At 58.6% G+C, this 22,814-nt stretch overlaps 2 protein-coding genes across 23 annotated transcripts in view; one reads left to right on the top strand and one right to left on the bottom strand.

Annotated features, from left to right (window-relative positions):
* The first annotated feature begins 241 nt into the window (after positions 1-241).
* IRF7 (interferon regulatory factor 7) lies at positions 242-2,926 on the top strand. Of its 8 annotated transcripts, none has more exons than XM_055260069.2 (10): positions 242-378; positions 464-626; positions 710-923; positions 1,184-1,242; positions 1,319-1,544; positions 1,678-1,764; positions 1,850-1,930; positions 2,002-2,391; positions 2,479-2,597; positions 2,727-2,926. In XM_055260069.2, the coding sequence occupies exons 1-10, from the start codon at positions 359-361 to the stop codon at positions 2,880-2,882; spliced, it is 1,515 nt and encodes a 504-aa protein (XP_055116044.1). In that variant the 5' UTR covers positions 242-358; the 3' UTR covers positions 2,883-2,926. The 8 variants fall into 8 exon arrangements, with proteins under 8 accessions (XP_055116044.1, XP_055116045.1, XP_063486951.1 ...); XM_055260070.2 differs by having other exon boundaries at positions 1,187-1,242; XM_063630881.1 differs by lacking the exon at positions 1,678-1,764.
* A 492-nt stretch (positions 2,927-3,418) lies between these two features.
* The window catches only part of PHRF1 (PHD and ring finger domains 1), a 38,508-nt gene continuing 19,112 nt past the window's right edge, over positions 3,419-22,814 (bottom strand). For 4 of the 15 annotated variants that reach the window (XM_063630856.1, XM_063630855.1, XM_063630854.1 and 1 more), the window contains exons 7-19: positions 18,698-18,795; positions 18,201-18,376; positions 17,058-17,187; positions 13,801-13,928; positions 11,199-11,363; positions 10,206-10,387; positions 9,782-9,901; positions 8,912-9,066; positions 5,792-8,443; positions 5,124-5,275; positions 4,706-4,966; positions 4,384-4,512; positions 3,419-3,845 (exon numbers count right to left, since the gene is read on the bottom strand). In XM_063630856.1, the coding sequence (XP_063486926.1) occupies positions 3,702-3,845; positions 4,384-4,512; positions 4,706-4,966; positions 5,124-5,275; positions 5,792-8,443; positions 8,912-9,066; positions 9,782-9,901; positions 10,206-10,387; positions 11,199-11,363; positions 13,801-13,928; positions 17,058-17,187; positions 18,201-18,376; positions 18,698-18,795 (4,492 nt within the window). In that variant the 3' untranslated portion in view covers positions 3,419-3,701. The remainder of the gene's footprint in view (positions 3,846-4,383; positions 4,513-4,705; positions 4,967-5,123; positions 5,276-5,791; positions 8,444-8,911; positions 9,067-9,781; positions 9,902-10,205; positions 10,388-11,198; positions 11,364-13,800; positions 13,929-17,057; positions 17,188-18,200; positions 18,377-18,697; positions 18,796-22,814) is intronic. The other 11 variants (XM_055260008.2, XM_055260006.2, XM_055260011.2 and 8 more) reach the window with 9 other exon arrangements.

Genomic DNA, 22,814 nt, shown 5'->3' on the forward strand with positions numbered 1-22,814 from the left:
GCGAAGCGCCACTGTTTAGGTTTCGCTTTCCCGGGAGCCTGACCCGCCCCTGACGTCGCCTTTCCCGTCTCCGCAGGGTCCGGCCTGCATCTGCCCGCCAGGCCTGGACACTGGTTCAACACCTGTGACTTCATGTGTGCGCGCCGGCCACACCTGCAGTCACACCTGTACCCCCTCTGCCAAGAGATCCACACCGAGGCGGCGTCGGTGGCTACAAGCCCTCAGTCCACACCTGTGGACACCTGTGACACCTGGCCACACGACCTGTGGCCGCAGCCTGGCGTCTGCAGCGACAGGAGCCCTTACCTCCCCTGTTGTAACACCTGACCGCCACCTAACTGCCCCTGCAGAAGGAGCAATGGCCTTGGCTCCTGAGAGGTAAGAGCCCGGCCCACCCTCTGCGGATGCCGGTCCCCGAGCGCCCTGCAGCCGGCCCTCACTCTCCGCGGCGGGGCACCCGCAGGGCGGCCCCACGCGTGCTGTTCGGAGAGTGGCTCCTTGGAGAGATCAGCAGCGGCTGCTATGAGGGGCTGCAGTGGCTGGACGAGGCCCGCACCTGCTTCCGCGTGCCCTGGAAGCACTTCGCTCGCAAGGACCTGAGCGAGGCCGACGCTCGCATCTTCAAGGTGGGACCCCGGCCCCGCCCCGGGTGGGAGAGCCCGCCTAGGACCCCGCGGGCCGGGCCCACGTGTTCCGTCCCCCTCTTCAGGCCTGGGCCGTGGCCCGCGGCAGGTGGCCGCCTGGCAGCAGGGGAGGTGACCCGCCGCCCCCAGAGGCTGAGGCTGCGGAGCGCGCGGGCTGGAAAACCAACTTCCGCTGCGCACTGCGCAGCACGCGTCGCTTCGTGATGCTGCGAGATAACTCGGGCGACCCGGCCGACCCGCACAAGGTGTACGCGCTGAGCCGGGAGCCGTGCTGGCGAGGTGAGCGACGCCGGCTGCCAAGGGCGTTGGCATTCGTCCTGCTTGGGGAAAGGGGAACATTCTCTGGGTGAGATTTGTGGTTTTAGAAGCTGTTCTGGGAGAGGCTGCCAGCAGGCCCAGAACAGGTGGAGCCACATCCCCACCTCCTCAGGCCACAGCCTAAGGGTTCACAGCCAGGAAGCTGGTGGGGGCTACACCAGGCTCTCCTTGTGTCTCTCACTCTGGTCTCGGGGCCTAACGCCTGCCCCATTCTCCCTCAGAAGGCCCAGGCACGGACCAGACTGAGGCAGAGGCCCCCGCGGCCGTCCCGCCACCACAGGTAGCCTTCTCTCTGCCTGCCTCTCCTCCTGCCAGGCCGCGGAGCTGCTTAAGCTGACCCTGACCTTTCCCTGCAGGGTGGGCCCCCAGGGCCGTTCCTGGCACACAGAGATGCGGGACTCCAAGCCCCAGACCCCCTCCCTGCCCCAGCTGGTGACAAGGGGGACCTCCTGCTCCAGGCAGTGCAACAGAGCTGCCTGGCGGGCCATCTGCTGACAGCGTCATGGGGGGCAGATCCAGTCCCAGCCGAGGCTCCTGGAGAGGGACAAGAAGGGCTTCCCCTGACTGGGACCTGTGCTGGAGGTGTGGGCAGTGCCCGGGGAGGGGGGGAGCGTGGGAGGGGCCAGTGCACCTGAACGGACACTTAAGGGGGCTGGGGATTGGGGAGCTGGAGAAGGAGGAGGGACCACCGTTCCTACTGTCCTCCCCTCCTCAGGCCCAGGGCTCCCTGCTGGGGAGCTGTACGGGTGGGCAGTAGAGGCGACCCCCAGCCCCGGGCCCCAGCCCGCGGCACTAATGACAGGTGAGAGGGGTAGAGGCTGGGAGGCCTGGGGCACAGGGAGGGGCTGGGGATGAGGTGCCAGCACAGGATTCCCTTCCGGATGCAGGCGAGGCCACGGCCCCAGAGCCCCCGCACCAGGCAGAGCCGTACCTGGCACCCTCCCCAAGTGCCTGCACTGCGGTGCAAGGTGAGTGGATCCTGGGAAGGGGCAGCCTGTCCCCGCCCACCCCCATCACTCACAGCTTGGTCTCCACACAGAGCCCAGCCCAGGGGCGCTGGACGTGACCATCATGTATAAGGGCCGCACGGTGCTGCAGAAAGTGGTGGGACACCCGAGCTGCACGTTCCTATACGGCCCCCCAGACCCAGCTGTCCGGGCCACAGACCCCGAGCAGGTAGCATTCCCCAGTCCCGCTGAGCTCCCCGACCAGAAGCAGCTGCGCTACACGGAGGAACTGCTGCGGCACGTGGCCCCTGGGTTGCACCTGCAGCTTCGGGGGCCACAGCTGTGGGCACGGCGCATGGGCAAGTGCAAGGTGTACTGGGAGGTGGGCGGCCCCCCAGGCTCCGCCAGCCCCTCCACCCCAGCCTGCCTGCTGCCTCGGAACTGTGACACCCCCATCTTCGACTTCAGAGTCTTCTTCCGAGGTCAGTGAGGCCCCTGCCTGGGGGGTGTCTCCAGTGGTCCTTGGGAGCACCTGCCTGCCAGGTACTCAGCAGACCCCCATTCTTCAGAGCTGGTGGAATTCCGGGCACGGCAGCGCCGCGGCTCCCCACGGTATACCATCTACCTGGGCTTCGGGCAGGACCTGTCGGCTGGGAGGCCCAAGGAGAAGAGCCTGGTCCTGGTGAAGGTGAGACCAGAGCCTCAGTGAGGAGGCCACGTGCTCAGGCCCACTGACAGACGCCCGATGCCCTCAGAGCCTGGGGAGGGGGAGGGGAGGCCTTACACCGGGTCACTGACGCCCGATCCCTCCTGGCAGCTGGAGCCCTGGCTATGCCGAGTGCACCTGGAGGGCACGCAGCGTGAGGGTGTGTCTTCCCTGGATAGCAGCAGCCTCAGCCTCTGCCTGTCCAGCGTCAACAGCCTCTATGACGACATCGAGTGCTTCCTCATGGAGCTGGAGCAGCCCGCCTAGAGCTGGCCGCGGCCGGCCAGTCTAATAAAGAGAACTCCACAACACGTACTGGCATCTTGGCTGGTGGGGAATTGGGTCCAGGCTGAACACGGGAGAGGCCCAGGTAGGGAGGGGACCTCCACAGCCTCCCTGCACACCAATTCACTTATCTTCACCACACACATTACAGCCAAGCCTCGACTCAAAGAACAAGACCCTTGAGAGGCAGGTGGCCGCCAAAGCCACTCCCACCAGCTGTGCCGAGGGCAAGGACAGCATTTCCCCACGCCGGACACCTGTCGCCAGCCCTCAGGCTGCCACTGCTGCACCCTGCCTCCAGGAGGCAACTGTGTTGAGTGCAAACTCGAGCAATTATTTACAAGAGCACAACATAATTGGAAAAGAGAAAGTAAAGATATTCCTAATTCAGAGCCAGAGGTACACAGCAGCTGTTGGCGGGAGGCCGCCTAGAGATTTATCAAGGACGTGCCACCCCACCAGGAGCCCCTCCTGATCACCAAGTGCTTTATCTTCCAAGTAGTAAGTCAATCAAGAGGTTTCTAAAGATAATCCATTTTTGATAAATTAGAATGGAAACAGTGTATCTATAATATACATACAAAAGTGTCCAGTTTTCAACTGTGAGCAAGACAGGCGCACAGACCAGGTGTCAGCGCAAGAACCTGACGGCAGGCATGCTGATGCCCCCCATTCCCCGCCACTCCCGACAGCTCCCCGGGCATGGCCCCGTTTCCCGCCACTCCCGACAGCTCCCCGGGCATGGCCCCGTTTCCCGCCACTCCCGACAGCTCCCTGGGCATGGCCCGTGATTGCCCGGCCTCAGCCCTCAGCCCCCTGCGTGGGCGGCTCCTCTCCGGCCTCTGGTTTCTTGTGCCTGCGCATGTGCCTGTACTTGTCCACGTACGCCTTCACCAGGTTGGCCACCTTCACGGGGTTGATCTCTCCACTCTTGCTGTGGCAGATCTGGAGAAAGAGGTGCAATCACCAAACGCCCTTTCACATCCAGATGTTCCGGGCCAGAGCCCAGGGCCAAAGGTGGGCTCCCTTACCCCCTTACCTGCCCTGCTCAGGGGCAGGCCCTGGGTGCAGCACGCAGACAGACAGCGGCAGGGGCCGCCCCACCTATGTGAGATCCCCGTCCTGCCCGCTATGCCGCTCACAAGGCCACTGAGGGTCCCACGGTGTCGGGGGGGAGCATGGGCTGAGATGTCACCAGGCACCTGCTCACCTCTGGGGGTCTGTAAGCTGGGCGTGGGCTGGGTAATTCTAAATTACCCAGGGTGCACTGAGGCACCCTCCTTCCTAAGCATGTGCCAGGGGCAGCCCCAGGCGAACAGGCCTGACCCCAGGTCTGCAGGATGTGGCAATACAGCCCCCGACCCCTAACCTGGCTGGCTGACCTCAGGACCTGCACTCACAGTCACCCCAAAGTCCGTGTTGACGAGACAGCAGCGATGTACCGTGACCCCGAGCCCCACACACAGGCTCGCGCACAGCCCACCTTCTGCACGGCCTTGCGCAGGATGTCCTTGTACTCCTCCTTGGTCACCTCCCTCTTCTGGTAGAAGGGCTTGATGGCCAGCTTCACCTCCTCCACAGCACGCTCCTGCATGTGCAGCTTCTTCATGTACTAGAGGGGGACACGTGTGTGATGTGGCCAGGCAGGGGGCCGGGAGTCCCTCTCGCCAGAGGCACTGTGGTTCTGGACACCCTTGCAGTTCCAGAGGCACAGTGACCAGCTTCCACCCCTAAACTCAGCCCCAACAACTTTAGTTTCAAAGTAAGATGGAAACATGGGGAAAGTGGGAGGAGGCAGGACTCACCTCCTCCTTCTTGGTTTTCTCTGCAGCTAGCCTGGGGGCCGGGGTCTTCTCCTCCGAGTTGCTGGCTGCAGTGGCTTGACTGGCTGGCTCTGAGGCTGGGGTCAGGGCAGTGGGCACTGGGGCCAGGGTCTGCGCTGCCCCACAGCCCACTAGCGGCAGGCTCCCCTGCAGGATGAACTGGACCGTGGGCTGGCTGACCAGTGCGCAGGGTGGGATGCTTGAGGGCTGGGCTGGGGCAGGCGGCAGGCTGGGGCTGTAAACCTGGGAAGGACACCCCTGCTGAGCACTGGGCCCTATGGCTGGCAGCTCTGTGCCCAGGAGCCGTGCGTGAGGCCTCAGCCCCAGCCTAGTGTGGTGTGTGTGGCACGGGTGCCAGGCCACTGCCCACAGCCCACAGCCCTCCAGCCCAGGCACCCACCTGAGAGGGGTCTGTGTCTGGGAACCCAGGTTCCGGAAGCACATGACTGGGAAGGGGCAGCTCGGAGAACGCCTGCCTGACCCCTGTAGGGGCCACGTCCTCCATGTCCCAGGCTCCTTCTCGGGGCTTCTGTGGCCTGTGAAGTGGTGCCCCTGGGGGCCCGACAGACAGGGAGGTGGGTGCTCTGTGCCCACCCCTGCCCAGAATGCTGTTTCACGGCTGGAAAAATCCAGAAAAGCGCCAGGAGCAAGGACCACAGAGCAGCCCTCAGATCCACCCCCAGCAGCAAGGGGAGGTTGCGAGGTGTGCCAGCTCCTAGCCACTGATCCCCGACCATGACCTGTTCTGCCCACCTGCAGGAGACCCCCACACCCACTATCCAAGCCTTCCCTGGCTCCAGAAGTTCCCTGTGGTGGACGGGGCCCTACTCACTTAAGGGCCCTGTCCTCGACAGGGGTTGAATTCACAGGGGCCTCTGTCCTCGGCAGGCGCAGGGGCCCTACTCACGGGGAGCTCTGTCCTTGGTGGGGGCCGGGGCCCTACTCACGGGGGGGCTCTGTCCTTGGTGGGGGCTGGGGCCTTATTCACTGGGGGCTCTGTCCTTGGTGGGGGCTGGGGACCTACTCACGGGGGGCTCTGTCCTCAGCGGGGGCTGGGGACCTACTCACGGGGGGCTCTGTCCTCGGCGGGGGCGCTGCTCTCCGACTCCTGCAGGTTCCAGGTGACCCGCTTCACCAGGGCTCTGGACCGCAGCAGGGGGGTCTGCGAAACCACCTCCTCAGCCCGGGCTGCCTCCTGTACCCTCCCACTCATGGAGGGGCTGTCTTCCTTCCCCACAGGCGCCACATCCGGGGAACTGGGTGCCTCAGCCTTCTCAGCCGCGTCCGGCCTGAGCAGATGTGGCTCCTGGGGGCCCTCCGGCAGAGGTGGGGGCTGTGAAGGGTCTTCATCGTGCATCAGCGACACCTCCCTCTGGATGGCGGCCACGGCCAGGCTGGCTGGGGGCAACGCAGGCTTTGGTGGGACGTCTCGCTCCGGGGAAGAGTCTGTGCTTTCAGGAGAAGGTGGCGAGCTCATGTCATCGAGCTGGATGAAAACGGCGTCGCTGGAGAAATCGTCAAAGACGTGTCCCGCCTCCACGGAGTCGCCATAATCCAGGTCCAGGTCGTCGGGCTCACACTCAGCTGCCACCTCCAGGACAGGGGCAGCCTGCAGGGGGGCCTTGTCGGCCGTAGCCACCTCCGGCGAGACACGTGCCTCCTCCAAGGCTGGCAACCTGGGGGGGAGGTCTTCCTGCCCTGGCTCCCCCTGTGCAAGGGGTGCTGGGGAAGCCTCCCTCACAGCCCCCTTCCTCTCTGGGGAATGGGACCGGGTCCGCGGCCGCTTCTCACGGGACCGTGGCCGCCTGTGTCCCCGTGGCCTGTGCTCCGGGCTTGGGGACCGGGACCTCCGCTTCCTCCGGTCTCGCGGCCACACCGCACTCTCCTTCCTGTCTGGCCGCTCGTGGCTGTGTTCCCGCTGGTGCTTGTGCCTGCGGAGTCTCTCCAGGCTGCTGGTGGGGGAGCACTCCCTTCCGCGAGGTCTGGACGCTGATCTCTTCTTCTTCTTCCTGCTCTCATAGTGCTCGTAGGAAGAGCTACCAGGGCTCCCCGAGCGTGACCGGGACGTCCTCCGGCTGTGGCCCCAGGGGCCCCGCCTGTGCTCCCTGCTCTTCTCCTTGGCTTTCTTCCTCTTAGCTCGCTCTCGGCTGCTGGAGCGGTCGCTGGAGGACCGCCGGCTCTTGGCCTTGGACCGCTGCCTCCTGGGGCGCTCCTCACCCACTGATGGTGACGCTGACCTCGAGCTCCTGTCCCTGGATTCAGAGCGTGTCACAGAGCGCGTCCGTCCGTGCTCCCTGGACACCCTCTTCCTCTTGGCCTTCCTCCTGCTGCGGGAGCTGGATGTGGAGCGGGACCGGGAAGGGGGCCTGAGCTCCACGACTCTGTGGGTGGCAGCCTGCGGCATGCCCGGGCTGGGTGGGGCTTCTGGCTCCACGACAGTCACACAGGTCACCGTCCGCTCCTCAGAGCCAAAGAAGGTGCTGCAAGACGCCCCATCCTCCTCGTCCCAGGGCTCCGGTGGGGATGGCCTCTGCACCCGGGCAGCCAGGCCCTGGCTCTCTGTGGGCTCCTCTCGCTCCGTGTCAGAGGCCCCCTCGGCAGCCACTGCACCCCGGAGCTTGGACACAGTGGAGGATGGTCCAAGAGGGGGATCAGGCTCTGTACCAAAGATGCTCTCCACCGTGTAGGAGGTGACGCAGCGCACAGCCTGCACCGTCTGGGCCTTCGGGCTGTTGATGGAGATGGTTCGTGTGATCTCAGAGGGCAGGAGGCCAGGGCCAGACCTCTCGGGGCTGCTGCTAGGGGCGCTGGAGTCGGAGCCGGTGGGGTCGGAGGGGTCGTAGACCTCGCTCCGGAGCTGCTTCGTCTTCTTGATGGAGAAGAGGGGTGAGGGGTTCTCCTTCCTCTGCTCCTTATTGTCCACAGGCCGGAACGTGTTACAGAAGCCAGGGCTGGAGAGCTGGCTGGAATGTGCCATGTTTCCAGGAATATTGATCCGGAAGCTCTCAAAGGTCGACCCAACCCCTTTCCCTCTTGATGGTCCCAGTGGGGCCATACTGCCATGGGAGCTGGGGGCTGGGGGCCGGGAGCTGCCCGTGTGCACGCCGGGCTCCTGGGGCACCCTGCTGCTGGCCTCGCTCTCTGCCCGCGTGCCTCGCCCCGGCTGCCCAGCGCCCTCCCTGCCGGTCAGTCGGCTGATGCAGGCGCTGGGGATCTCAGTGCTCTGCCCATGGGCCGGGGCCATGTCCCGTCTGCCACCACCGTCATCTCTCCTGATCTTTGGTATCCTGGGTAGCTCAGAGATGTCCATTCTTCTGGGCGCTGGTTTCAGGGGAGGCCCCGACACCACACTGCGACATGGGGGCTTAGAATCTCTGCTCGAGATCTTAGACGTGGCAGAAGCCAGGGGCAAAGTGTGCTTGTTGGTGCCGTTGAACTGGGGGCCGTGACTGTGTCTGAAGCCAGGCACGCTCCCATTTGACAAGTTCCGAGCCTGAACCGACCCAGGGGTTGCTGACAAGTCCAGCCTCACAGGTGCCCCCGAGGTGCGGGTGGGGATGCAGGAGCTGCCTTGACAGCTTAGCCCTGTGCTCTGTGGCCTGTTTCCTGAGGGGCCTTGGGCCGGGCTCCCAGAGGGCAGTGCTCGGGGCTGCAGGCAGTCCTTGGATCCTTCTTCCCCTCTGGACACACTGCCTGAGTTTCGCTGAAAAGAAACTGGAGCTAAAAAACAAAAAAGTCAATGGCAATCATTTCCCACCCACTCTTCTTCAATGTCCGTGGCTTAACTTTTATCACAACTGGTTTTCTGTGAGGTCGTGCGCTTTAAACTCCCGTCTGCCTGTTGAGGTGGACACCTCGCCTTTCCACACCTGGAGAGCTGCTTCAACAGTCACTCTGTGATGACAAAGTACAGTGGCTGAGGCCATTAGGACACGATATTAACCAGGGGCGGGTGCAGTACCCCATTAGGACACGTTCTTATGAACATGAAGCTGTGTGGCTGGGTAAGAACTCGGAGCTAACTGGGAAACTGCTCAAGAAGAGAAATCAGTGTAGAAAAATGGCTGAGGAATGGTCCCCCCAACTTCAGCTACATCTTCTGTGACTGAGACATGGGCTAAGTGCTTGGGAACAGCCTGAGGACCAGCAGCCCACAGAGGAAGGGGCCATGGCAGGGGAGGTGCTCACCCGCCCTCTTGGCGCTGAGGGAGCCGTCGCGGTGGATGATGACATCACTGCTGCCCAGCATCAGGAGGCTCTGGCCCGACAGGATGCTGCCCAGCAGGTCAGGCACTGGCTCCTCCTCCAAGTCTGCCTCTGGCACCGCAGCAGGGGGGCGACTCCTGTGGGCACAGACCCGAGGTCCTGCCATCACTGCCTCCCGCGGCCTGAGGGCCGGCACCAGGCAGAGCCCTGCAGCAGGTGGGAGCCGGGGAGAGTGGCGCTGGGCCGGGCCTGCGCCTCCCCCACAGCCCTGGCTCCGGCTGCTGTTATAAGAAGGGCTCACCAGGGCCTCCCAGAGGGAGGGAGGGAGCCCCACCTCGCAGCTCTGGCTCCAGGGAAACCAGGTGTTTTTGGGAGAAGTCACCTGTGGTGCCTTTGCCACCCCCAACTCCACCAACAGGCGGGAGGGGGCAGACAAGCATCTTTACCTGTTTTGTTGGTTTTGGTTAATTCTTTTTTTGTTCTTGTGGCGAAACAAAAGAACTGGCCAAAAGGTGACCTCTGATGACAGCCTTATTCACCAGGGCCACTGCTCCTGCCCAAGGCAGTCTCCCTGTGCTGGTGGCTCTCAGGCCGGGGTGGGGGGCAGAGGGGCCACCTGGTGGAGCTGCAGCAACTCCAGTCCACGCTCATGGGCAGGCCGTGGCCTCTGATGCAGGATGGGCTGCAGCACTGCCTCACACCAAGAGCTGACTGATGAGCGTGACAGCTGAGGGGATGTGCTGAGGCCACCCAGGGCCACAGAGAGCCAGGCTATCGCGGCCCCACCCTGGAACCCCCATCCGCTGCCCGACTGCTGCCCTCACCTCCCCAGAAGCCTCTGCCCTCACACACCTGGAAAGCCCCATGGAGACGGGCCTGGCCACGGGCTGGTGGGACTGCAGGGCTGACCGGGACAGAGCCCGTCTCTTGGCACTCAGAGGGGAAAGAGGGTTTGCAGAAAGCTCTTCACTGCTAGAGGGGAGGACACAGGCCAAAGGGAACAGGTGACTCCCAGCTCCCAGAACCCCCAGCCCAGGGAGACAGCACGGAGGAGGAAGGCCGAGCAATGGCCACATGACGGCACGTGTGATTTGTGCCCCGCACCAGACCTCTAAGTTCTACGCTGCCCACCTGCACCGTATGGCGGTGGGAGGAATGGCCACCCTCACTCACAAACACAAAACCTAACGCCTCCGCATGCACCTCGGGGCCCCGTGCCCACAGCCCCCAGGGAGAAGAACAGGTGCCCAGGCAGGACCATCACCAGTTCAGTCACCTGTCGAAGGGGTCCAGCTCATAGGGATCTCCAAACAGAGACAGAGAGGCAGCTCCAATATCCGCTCTCAGCAGCCCCAAAGAGGGCTCCACTGGCTTCAACACTGACGGGATGCAGCTGCTGTGAACAGGCCTGCGCAGGCCCAGCGTCCGCGCGATTCGAGAGCGAGTGGTGGCTTCACTCTGAATCCAGTAACAAAGAAAAAGGTGAACAGAGAGACAGGGATGGCATCTACGAGGGCTCTGTAAATGCCACGTGAAGCCTTCATCAGCAACAGCGAACACTAGGGCGGGAAAATAGTAAGCCAAAGTCAACGGGCTTCGCAGGCATGACGACCGATAAGCAGGAACAACGCCGCACACGTCGGCCGCGAAGCTCACTGCAGGTTAGCAGAGGCTCTCGGGGTGCTGCAGAGTCACCATCTCGTAGTAGTTAGCATTAAGTGAAAACTCACAAAGAGGGAAACAAAAAATTCAACTGATGACTGACAGTAAAACCTCTGGTGGATCACATCTGTAATCCCAGCATTCTGGGAGGCCAAGGCAGACAGATCATTTGAGGCCAGTTCGAGGCCAGCCTGGCCAACATGGTGAAACCCCGTCTCTACTAAAAATACAAAAATTAGTTGGGCGTGGTGGCTCACGCCTGTAATCCCAGCTACTCAGGAGGCTGAGGCAGAAGAATTGCTTGAACCCGGGAGGCAGACGTTGCAGCAAACCAAGATTGCACCACTGTAACTCCAGCCTGGGTGACAGAGCGTGACTCTGTCTCAAAAACAAACAAAAACAAACAAACACACCAAAAAACCCTTGAGAAGATGACACAAATTTAGATTTCAAGCGCTGTCATTATTCCTAAATTACTAAAAATCCTAAGAGTTGCTAGCTATTTCCTTCTGATTCTAGGCAGAGCGGACAGAGCAGCCTCTGGCTGTGTTTGGGACTGCAGGGCCTGAAGGCAGGTGCCGCCCCTCCCAAAGGCGAACACCCTCACCTGCCACCGGGCCCCCAGGCTGTGGTCCCAGAACGCTGTCCACAGAAGAAAGGAACCACAGAAATAGCACGCAGGCCAGCCGAGGACAAAAAGCTCAGGAGGACGCGCAGGAGTGTTCTGGGCACAGGGATGGGAGAGGAGGTTCCAACCCAGGCTCAGGGCACCCTGCAAAGCAAAGGGAGAGCCCAGGGGACCTGAGAACTGGGAAATAGCAGGTCCTTATCCAACACCTGGTCATGGCTTTAGCTTTTACTCCAGGAATTTTGTCTGAATGAATAACCAGATCAGATGTTCGAATAGTCCATTTAAAACTAAAATAAGGGGGCCAGGCATGGTGGCTCACACCTGGAATCCCAGCACTTTGGGAGGCCAAGGTGGGCAGATCACCAGAGGTCAGGAGTTCAAGACCAGCCTGACCAACATGGCAAAACCCCATCTCTACTACAAATAGAAAAATTAGCCGGGCATGGTGGCGCACACCTGTAATCCCAGCTATTTGGGAGGCTGAGGCAGGAGAATTGCTTGAACTCAGGAGGCCGAGGTTGCAGTGAGCTGAGATCATACCACTGCACTCCAGCCTGAGCAACAAGAGCGAAACTCCATCTGAAAAAAAAAAAAAAAGAACTAAAATATGGTTTTATATAAATATGTACTATATGAGTTTATATTTACTAGGAAATAAATAATAATCTTAAGTATAAATTCACATAAAGATGCAGCAGACTTGGCGCTCACACTTGTAATCCCGGCACTTTGGGAGGTCGAGGCAGGAGGATCATTTGAGCCCAGGAGTTCAAGACCAGCTTGGGGAATATTGTGAGACCCCGTCTCCACCAAAAAAAAAAAAATTAGCTGGGTGAGGTGGTGTGAGCCTGTGGTCCCAGCTACTTGAGAGGCTGACGTGCGAGGATCACCTTAGCCTGGGAGGTCAAGGCGGCTGCAGTGAACCAGGATCACGTCACTGCACTCCAGCCTGGGTAACAGAACCAGACTTTGTTCCCACCCCAACCTAAAACAAACAAACAAACAAAAAACATGTTGTGAGGCTTAGATGACAAACTGCTTAAGCCCAGGAGTTTAAGACCAGCCTGGGAAACATGGCGAACCCCTGTGTCTACAAAAAATACAAAAATTAGCCGGGCACAGTGGGCTATGCCTGTAGTCCCAGCTACTCAGGAAGCTGAGGTGGGAGGATCACCTGGGCCTGGGGAGGTCAAGGCTGCAGTGAGCTGGGATTGAGCCACTGCACTTCAGCCTGGGCCACAGAGTGCTACCATCTCAAAAAACAAAACAAACGCTGGGCGCGGTGGCTCACGCCTGGAATCCCAGCACTTTGGGGGCCGAGGCGGGCAGATCACGAGGTCAGGAGTTCAAGACCAGCCTGACCAACATGGTGAAACCCTATCTCTAATAAAAATACAAAAATTAGCTGGGCGTGGTGGCGCACGCCTATAATCCTAGTTACTCAGGAGGCTGAAGCAGGAGAATCGCTTGAACCCAGGAGGCGGAGGTTGCAGCGAGCCGAGATCGCACCACTGCACTCCAGCGTGGGGACAGAGTGAGACTCCGTCTCAAAAACAAACAAACAAACAAAAACAAAACACAAAACAAAAAAGATTCAGCAAACACTTGAACAATGGCTGCAACTCAGTTTTGTTTTGTTTTGTTTTTGAGGCAGAGTTTTGCTCTCGTCGCCCAGGCTGGAGTGCAGTGGCACAATCTCGGCTCACTGCAACCTCTGCCTCCCGGGGTTCAAGTGATTCTCCTGCCTCAGCCTCCTGAGGCTGGGACTACAGGGGCCTGCCACCACACCTGGCTAATTTTTAGTCTTTTTAGTAGAGATGGGGTTTCACCATGTTGGTCAGGCTGGTCTTCAACTCCTGACCTCAGGTGATCTGTCCACCTCGGCCCCCCAAAGTGGTGGGATCACAGGTGTGAGCCACTGCGCTCAGCTGCAATTCAAGTTTTTACATATTAAGGTGTTTTAAATGTGCAGTCAGAGTGGACAAGGTGATGCATTTAATCCCAGTTTGAGCATCACAAACATGAACACGAATGACACATCACCCTCCAACCCATAAACATGGACAATAATTAGGGATCAACTAAAAATGAATATTAAATATCTGGTCCATGATTTGGGGTGAAAAGGGCCTAGGACAACAAACGCCATGACATATACCAAGGAGGCCGCTCCCAGGGCCCAGTGAGCATGGGTCAGAGGAAGTGGACGGGGCCTGTCAGACACGGCTTGTGTCACTCCTCAGAGCCAGGCTGGCCAGGCCTGCCTGAAACCCACAGCAGCTCCCGGGGGCCTCTGCCAGAGGGCTTGCACTGGCCTGGCTCACACCTGGCCCCCCGACCAGCTGATAGCTTCAGGAAGGTTCCTGGGGGGCATACGACCACCCCTCAACCCCTCAGTGTGCCTTAGGAAACAGCTGGCCTCAACCCCATCTTCAGTCTGTGCTACAGAAATGTTCATTTCTATCTGTAAATCATTGAGTAAATACAGAAAAGCAGCGACGATGATGATCCCTGCCCTGTAACCGCGCGAGGGTGCTGAGGCTGGCGGGAGGCTCAGGCCCTGCCACCCAATGCTCACCTTTACCTTCTTCCCTCTTCTCTTCTTCACTCGATGTTGGCGTTTCCTAGATCTTGTCGCTGAGCCCTTACTTTTTGCGGATGGTCCGGATGGGGTTTTCTTTCTTCCCGGCACTTTCTTCCGTCTTCCTAAGGAGAAGAGGTTGAAGTCTGTGCTTCCCTGTGCTGGGCCCTCCCCGCCCCATTCCTGTGAGTCCAGCTCAGTAGACGGAGCCCAAGGAGCCGGTACAGCGGGACCACACGCACTAGCTTGCAATTTTTTTTTTTTTTTTGAGACAGGATCTTGCCCTATCACCCAAGCTGGAGTGCAGTGGCACGAACTCAGCTCACAGCAGCCTCAAACTCCTGGGCTCACGTGATTCTCCTGCCTCAGCCTCTCAAGCAGCTGGAACTATAGGCAGGCACCACCGTGCCCAGCTAATTTTTTTTATAGATAGGGCTTACCATGTTGCCCAGGCTGGTCTCTGGGCTCAAGCAATCCTCCCGCCTCAGCCTCCTAAAGAGCTAGGATTACAGGTGTGAACCACCGCGCCTGCCCAAATTTTTTTTTTGAGACGGAGTCTTGCTGTGTCACCAAGGCTGAAGTGCACTGGTGCAATCTTAGCTCACTGCAACCTCTGCCTCCTGGGTTAAAGCGATTCTCCTGCCTCAGCCTCCTGAGTAGCTGGGATTACGGGCGTGTGCCATCACAGCTGCCTAATTTTTGTATTTTTTTTTTTTTTGAGACGGAGTCTCGTTCTGTCACCCAGGCTGGAGTGCAGCGGCGTGATCTCGGCTCACTGCAAACTCTGCCTCCCAGGTTCACGCCATTCTCCTGCCTCAGCCTGCCAAGTAGCTGGGACTACAGGCGCCCGCCACGTAGCTGGGACTACAAGCCCGCCACCACGCCCGGCTAATTTTTTGTATTTTTAGTAGAGATAGGGTTTCACCGTATTAGCCAGGATGGTCTCGATCTCCTGACCTTGTGATCCGCCCGCCTTGGCCTCCCAAAGTGCTGGGATTACAGGTGTAAGCCACCGCGCCTGGCCTAATTTTTGTATTTTTAATAGAGACGGGGTTTCGTTAAGTTGGCCAGGCTGGTCTTGAACTCCTGATATCAGGTGACGCACCCGCCTCAGCCTCCCAAAGTGCTGGGATTACAGGTGCGAGCCACTGTGCCCGGCCCCAAAGATTTTTAAACAGAGAAATAAACCATATATACATTTATATATATTTTTGGAGACAGAGTCTTACTCTGTCACCCAGGCTGGACTGCAGTGGCGCCATCTCAAACTCCTGGCCTCAAGCTATCCACCTGCCCCAGCCTCCCAAAGTGCTGGGATTACAGGCTACTCAGGAGGCTGAGGCACCACAATTGCTTGAGCCTGGGAGGCAGAGGTTGCAGTGAGCTGAGATTGCGCCACTGCACTCCAGCCTGAGCAAGATGAGATCCTGTCTCAAAAAAAAAAAAAAAAAAAAGGAATAAAAAATAAAAATAATGTGTTCCTATCGGGGAGAGACACAGAAAATGAGTTGCATCTAAGAACAGAGCCTGACATCCCTGAGTGTACCATTAAATATCTTACATAATTATGACCAGGGCCAGGCACCATGGCTCACACCTGTAATCCCAGCACTTTGGGAGGCCAAGGCAGGTGGATCGCTTGAGACTTTAACACAAATGAGCTCACTGCACATCTGTAGTGACATAAAGATTTAAAAAATTTTAACTGCAAAAACACCCAGCCAAACACCCATCAACAGGACAAACTGTGGTATATTCATACAATGGAATATGTCTGAATAATAAAAAATCAGCCACAGACACACATAATTACAGAGATTCCTAGAGTGCTGTGCTGAACAAAAGGAGCAGCAAGTTGGGCTCCTGCACCAGACCCACAGACGCCAAGTCCCCCGGAGCCCCAGGACCAGCACGACCGATACACAGTGATGCACACGGCCATAGGGTTGCTGGTGGGGCCGGAAGTGTGGTCTCGTAACTATTTCTGTGCTGGCTGGAATGGAAGTTACGTCTGTCAAACCTAGGACTACACACTAAAGCGAGTGCATTCACTTAATAAAAAGTACGTATGCTTCAGGCCAGGCGCGGTGGCTCAGGCCTGTAATCCCAGCACTTTGGGAGGCTGAGGTGGTCGGATCACCTGAGGTCGGGAGTTCAAGACCAGCCTGGCCAACATGGTGAAGCCCCATCACTACTAAAAATACAAAAACTAGGTGGGCGTGGTGGCGAGTGCCTGTAATCCCAGCTACTCGGGAGGCTGAGGCAGGACAAACACTTGAACCCAGGAGGTGGAGGATGCAGTGAGCCAAGATTTCGCCACTGCACTCCAGCCTAGGAGACTGAGACTCTGCCTCAAAAAAAAAAAAGAAAAAAGAAGAAGTATGCATGCTTCAATAAAGTTAATTTCTAAAAGACCACAGATTAGAACGCACTGAGTAAAGCAGGAGTCCACGCATCCACAGTGACTTAAATCCCCATGAGGGAGAGGGGATGCTCTTCTGAGAGCCAAATGCGCGCACCAGCGCCAGGGGGTGTCTGACAAGGTACAGTCGATGGCTCGCACGTGCACCAGCGCCAGGGGGTGTCTGACAAGGTGCAGTCGATGGCTCGCACGCGCACCAGCGCCAGGGGGTGTCTGACAAGGTACAATCGATGGCTTTCCCCAGGAACGGCCCGTTAATTTTAAGGGAGAATTAGTCACTTCACAGTGGACCTCTGAGAACCAAGTCATCAAAGTTAACCAGCACTGGGACAAAATTACCAAAACTCACAGGGAAAAGGACTGAAAACCTGAACAGGGCAGAAGCAAGACAGGACGCGAAATCACTGCTCTGAACTCAGCCCCCACAGAAAAGCCCAGGCCCAGATGGCTTCAGGGCGTACCCTGACAAATGTCTATAGCAAAAATAACAAGACTGCTTCCATTAGCCTCAGGATGCAACCCTTCCAGAAAGCAGAAGGGAACAATTCGGGAAGGCCGGCATCGCCCTGGCACAATGCCAGAGGCAGCGTGGTCGCAGATCTGCACATCAGACCCACACCTCCCAGGCCCGGCTTCTGTGTAGTGTTTTCAGCTGAGAAGATTAAGTTGCAGAAAGAAGAAATGGAAATGCCCACAGCCCTGGCCTTGAAAGAAGCAGAGAGTGGACCTCGGGCGTGGGTCCCAGCATGTGGCCTCGAGAGAAGTAGTGAGTGGACCTCGGGCGTGGGTCCCAGCACGTGGCTGGCGGGAGAGTCCATCCCTCCAGGCTTACTTGTCTTCCTCTTCCGTCGGGTGGGAGTGCGTGGCGTCAGGGGGCGCTGATACACGGCGGTGCTCAGGCCAGTCGCCACGGCCTCGATGGCTTCGTCCAGCAGGGAAGACCCAAGGCGCCCTGGTGTGTGCTACAGGCAAAGGGGTGGTGCCGTCAAATGCCCTTGGGGCCTCAGCCAGGCCAGCACAGACCCCAAATGGAGCCCAGAACACAGCCCACAATGGCAGCCAGAGAAGCAGGACAGCCTCCCCACCCGCCACCCGCAGCAGCCACGGCCCGGCCTTCCTCTCCCCTGCCAGAGCCTGCCAAGCACTCCCACGGGGGCAAGGCCAGGACAGCCTGGGACGGCTCTGGGAGGCAAGCTCAGGGCTGGAATGGAGGGCAAGGTCAGGCAGGCACCGAAAACAGTGGAGTTCTTGGTGGAAGAAGAAGGGCACAGGGTGGACCTCAGAGCAGAGCAGAGCCCATGGCAAGCCCTGAGAGCTGGGATCCTGCACAGGTGTGGGGGTGGTATGCAACAGGGACGAGGGAAGGGGCAGGCGGGTGGGGGACAGAGAGCATCCCAGGGGCACACGGGAGGGCACCAGTCACTGTGGCAGGGGCGGTGCAGGTACTGGGCAGGGCGCTGGACAGGGACAGCCCCGCCCCACCCAGCCTTCTCAGTCCACTCCAAATTCAGCGTTAGGCTTGCCAAGGGCACACACCACATGCCCACAGCCCAGACCCTCCTGCTTGTCCAATGCCCAGGGAAAGGCTGCTGTGAGGACGGAGGCTGCAGGGAGCACCTGAAACCGAGCACCAGGTCCAGTGCAAGAGGAAAGTGCTCACAGGTGCCCGGAGGGAGCGGTGCTGGCACGGGGCCTGGGGAACAAGGGGGGTTTCCTAGAGCCCCCACCCCCGGGGCCAGGCTTCACCTGCCCCTCAATACCCAGCTCCAGGCGCTCCGAGAGGCAGCCCCACCTTGGGCCGCTGGGCTCACTCTGGGGTGCACTCACCTGCAACCCTCAGCAGGCCGAAGAACACGAGCTGTCGGGGCCAGGCGGACCCCACTGTGCCGAAGACACCCCTCCCACCCACCTGGACTGCTGAGACCACTCTGGGCAGCTAGAGCTCTGGGACTGGCATCAGGGCTGGGCCACCCACCTGGACCCTCCTGGCCGTGGAGATCCGATTCCGGTTCACGGTTGCTCTCACTCTCTCACTCTGCCGTGTCCTGGCTATCGCCCGGGTCCTACCTGCTCGAGGCCGAAGCCTGCTAGTGGTGGGCACCACGTCAGCCAAGAGCAGGGAGACCTCCTCCTCACTCACGGGACCCGCATCTGGAAGAAGCCCCAGAGCTGGTGTACCACACTCAGGCCACACGCCTCCCCCAACAGCTCCCCCTGTGGCTGCCAGCCATGCAGCAGCCCTGGCTTGGGCTGACCTGTGCACAGGACCCAGGGCTGCTCATGGAGCCTGGTGCTCCTAACACTGAGGACCAGAACCCCCCAGCCAATGGACCCCACACACATCCCCGAGAAGACGAGCCGGAGACAGCCCTAGACGTCCTCCCAATACCGCAGCTGAACCTAACCCCGGGGACTGCAGAGCAGACAGTGAGAAGGCCCACGTGCGCCTTGGGACGGGAGCAGTGTCCTTACCAGCGGCAAGGACAATGCCGGGGGCAGCGCATTCCGGGCAGAACCACTCGTTCACCGGCACCTCCTGGAGAGGGGGGTCCAAGCATTCCATGTGGTACCTACAGGAGAGAGCAGCGCCAGAGCGTCCGGGTGCTGCTCACAGCTTTCCCAAACCTCCTCAAGTGAGAGGACCACAAAGCAGGCCTCCAATGGCACCCAAGTCTGCGATGATGCATTCTGTTATGGGCTGACCTGCATCCCCCCAAAATTCCTAAGAAGCCCTAACCCCCGATGTGACAGCAGGTAGAGATGGAACTTTTTATTTATTTTTATTTTTTATTTTTTTTTGAGACGGAGTCTTGCTCTGTCACCCAGGCTGGAGTGCAGTGGCACGATCTCGGCTCACTGCAAGCTCCGCCTCCTGGGTTCACGCCATTCTCCTGCCTCAGCCTCTCCGAGTAGCTGGGACTACAGGCGCCCGCCACCACGCCCGGCTAATTTTTTTGTATTTTTAGTAGAGACAGGGTTTCATCGTGTTAGCCAAGATGGTCTTGATCTCCTGACCTGGTGATCCACCTGCCTCGGCCTCCCAAAGTGCTGGGATTACAGGCGTGAGCCACCGCGCCCGGCCTGTTTTAATTGTTTCTATCGAGCCTTCTGGAAAGGTAGTTTGGGAAGTGCTGCCACTGGTAAGAGGTATCTGTACCCATCCAAGCAGCCGAGGCTCGGGAGTCTGTGCCAAGATCCTTGAAACTCCACCCCAAAGACCCCAGAAAGCCCTGAGTAAGGCAAAAACAATCAAGGGAAGGGAGTCAAGCTGATGATTTCCCTGAAAATTGAGGCTGAATTCAACTGAACATAACTACCACTTACCACAGGGCTGAACTGTTCTGGGATCTAAGGTACGAGTTAAACAAGAGTAAACCCATTCTCCCAAGAATCCTGCACCTATGAGGTGTCCGCTGTGTGGCCCTCACTGGGGCCATACAAGAAAGACAGGAGACAGGCATGCAGGAAGACAAGCCGACTGCCCCGGGTGCATGACACACCCTGCCAGGCCAGCACAGAGGGGCGGCGGGGGCAGTGCTCTAAGAGCCTAACTAGGTCCCCTCCTAACATCTGCTCTTATACAAGTTCTCTGGGGACAAAGGCAAGGATGAGCAGTACCTTCTTTCAAAGAATTCCAAAGTCTGAAAATGTCCAACCCACTTTCCCACCACTGAGCTCCAGCAGCCTTGGAGGAGGCTGCAGCTCACTTGAGCCCCGAGCAGAAGGCCCCTCTGCGCCCGGCAGGCACCCATCCACAGCCAGGCCAGGCCTGTGTCCCCCACGCTCATCCCCGAGAAGAGGAGACTGGCTGCAAGTTTAAATACGAGCACGGGGACAAGGAGGGCCACCAAGACCTGCCCAGCTATTGTGCAGGCACCCATGGCTCCACCTGCACAGGGAGCTTGGTGGCCCTGCTGAGAGCAGAATCACCCTGCAGCTGAAGGTGCTCAGATCTGACCTGCCCAGGGAGGGGAGGGCCACACCTAACAGGCCTCAGTGAGCCGCTGCACTGCCTCCCTGGTGAACGCACACTTTTAAATTAGATTGTAACTTAAAAAAGAAAAAAATCAGAAACTGTATCTTATTTCATGTAACGTCAGTGTATCTACAGATAGTGTTTGTTTTGTTTTTTTGTTTGTTTTTAGTCTCTCTGGAGTGCAGTGGTGCAATTGCAGCTCACTGCAACCTCCGCCTCCCAGGTTCAAGGTATTCATGTGCCTCAGCCTCCCAAGGATTGGGGGTTACAGGCGTGAACCACCACGCCCAGCCAATTTTTATATTTTTAGTAGAGGTGGGGTTTCCCCATGTTGGCCAGGCTGGTCTCCAACTCCTGAGCTCAGGTGAGCCACCTGCCTCGGCCTATTGTGATTCCAATTTGACATGAGGAACTGAGTAATTTTAGACGTGTGATTTTTAAGTCAGATGTAACTGAAAATTTAGCAGACTGCAAATAGTAACGGTATGGAAATGTTTAGAAGTATGAGAATCGTTATATTGATCGGTTTTAATGTTTTAGATCCACCAGGGTTTTTATGTACTTGCGCTGTTTTATCTGCCAAGTAATTCAAGTAGTGTAGGTAGAAAGAAAATCAATATATCAAATTTGTAAATGTAATTTAAAATAAAAAATTTTAATTAAGTTGTAAACATTCCCAAGAGCCTTGTTAGAAGGTACTACAACTAGGTTGGGCACAGTGGCTCACGCCTTTAATCTCAGCACTTTGGGAGGCTGAGGTGGGCGGATCACTTGAGCCTAGAAGTTCCATACCAGTCTGGCCAACATGGTGAAACCCCGTTTCTACCTAAAATACAAAAATTAGCCAGGTGTGGTGGCATGCGCCTGTAATCCCAGCTACTGAGGAGGCTGAGGCAGGAGAGTCACTTGAACCTTGAACCGAGGTTGCAGTGACTCACTGCAGGGGTTGCAGTGACTCACTGCAGGGGTTGCAGTGACTCACTGCAGGGGTTGCAGTGACTCACTGCAGGGGTTGCAGTGACTCACTGCAGGGGTTGCATTGAGCCACTGCACTCCAGCCTGGATGACGGACCAAGACTCTGCCTTGAAAAAAATAAGTAAATGAGTAAAATAAAAGCTAACGGGAAAACTAGGCTTTGTGCGTGAAAACTGGCCTACCAGCTGCCCTCGAGCCACCAGAAGGCTCACGGCCCTGGCCTGCAATGAGGGCCTTGCCCAGGACAGTGCCTGTGGCGGCCAGGACCAGGTCTCTCTATCACACCATGGCCTCTCAGGCCGTGTCCAGCGATTCCAGGCCAGTCCAGGCCCTTCCTTCACATGCCCAGGGTGACCACAGCCACAGGTAAAGAGGACCAGTCCTACACATGGGCATGGAGTACTGAGCCGCCCCTCCACCTTTTTTATTCTTTTTAAGCATTCTGCGTATATTCACGGTGTCAGTCAGTCATCAATGGCCAATAAGCACTGTGCCCAGTGCTGCAATGACCAGGCTGCTGGGATACTCAAGGCAGCAGCCCTGCCCTTCAGACTCACAGCAACCAGCTCAGCGCCTGCCAGGGCCGTTGGCAGCAGACGCTCCCAGGAACCCCGAGGAGGTGAGGACCGTCAGGGCAGAGCACTCAGGAAACTCACAAAACGTGGATTTAGGCTCAGACTCGTGAGAAAGGAGGGAAGGCCAGATGTCTGCGAATGTGAGCAGAGGCATGGCTATCTTCTGGCTGCTGGGAGCAGAGGGCAGGACCAAGCAGGGGCTGGGGACCTGGAAGGGCCGGCGGAGCACACTGCAAGGCCCCTGTACTCCCACAGAACTGACGACGAGACAAACGTGGTGGCCACCTGCAAGACCCCCGAGGAGGCCCCTGCAGTGTCTGCAAAAGGACAGCCAGCGATTCCTGCACCACAGCAGCGTGAGCAGAGCAGAGGCCTGAGTATCTGGCTGAGAACGAGGTGACAGGTGGGGGCACAAGCGGCTGTGGTCAAGGACGAGTCAAAGCCAGGATGACGGGACCACCCGCCCAGAGCGAAGGCCTTCACCAGGAGCCCGTCCTTGGTGCGGCTCCAGCCACACTTCCTGGCTCCGGCTGTTCCATAGTCCACACCTGTTCCTCCAGCCACACCTCCTGGCTCCGGCTGTTCCATAGTCCAAACCCTGACCCAGCTACTTCCCACCCAAGAGAAGGCTCCAGGTCGAGCAGCCTCACTGGTGCTTTCAACAAGGGAAAGATTTCCAGAATCCTCTCTCCATAATTTCACAGCAGAAAAATCACTCAAATCAACAGGGACAGCTCCTCGCAGGAGGCTAATGGGGAAGGGGGCACCTGCTTACAGCCAATGACACAGAGCAGGGATGAGGAGACAACAAGTGTCACAGGCTCCTGGGAAGCCAGGGCCACGCAGGGCCAGAGCAGGCGCTCTCAGCTGTGCCAGGGAGAGCAGCACGTGCAGCGTAACTGGACATGCACCGGAGGGTGAAGGAGGAGCAGGGTGAAAGGTGTCCTGGCTCCAAAGCAGCCAGGATGATGGACGCAGGCACAGCCACTCCTCCCCCACAAAGGCTGGGACCAGGACACGTCCCGCCCTCTGGCTGACCAGCCCCACAGCCTCCTGTCTGGC

This window comes from Symphalangus syndactylus, chromosome 21, assembly GCF_028878055.3.
Source record: "Symphalangus syndactylus isolate Jambi chromosome 21, NHGRI_mSymSyn1-v2.1_pri, whole genome shotgun sequence".
Taxonomy (NCBI): domain Eukaryota; kingdom Metazoa; phylum Chordata; class Mammalia; order Primates; family Hylobatidae; genus Symphalangus; species Symphalangus syndactylus.

Coding starts and splice junctions, on each gene's coding strand:
- IRF7 (XM_055260066.1), top strand. CDS start 405: ATGCCGGTCCCCGAGCGCCCTGCAGCCGGCCCTCACTCTCCGCGGCGG. Junction 1,545..1,677: donor GACTGGGACCTGTGCTGGAG/GTGTGGGCAGTG, acceptor TCCCCTCCTCAG/GCCCAGGGCTCCCTGCTGGG. Junction 1,931..2,001: donor TGCCTGCACTGCGGTGCAAG/GTGAGTGGATCC, acceptor GTCTCCACACAG/AGCCCAGCCCAGGGGCGCTG.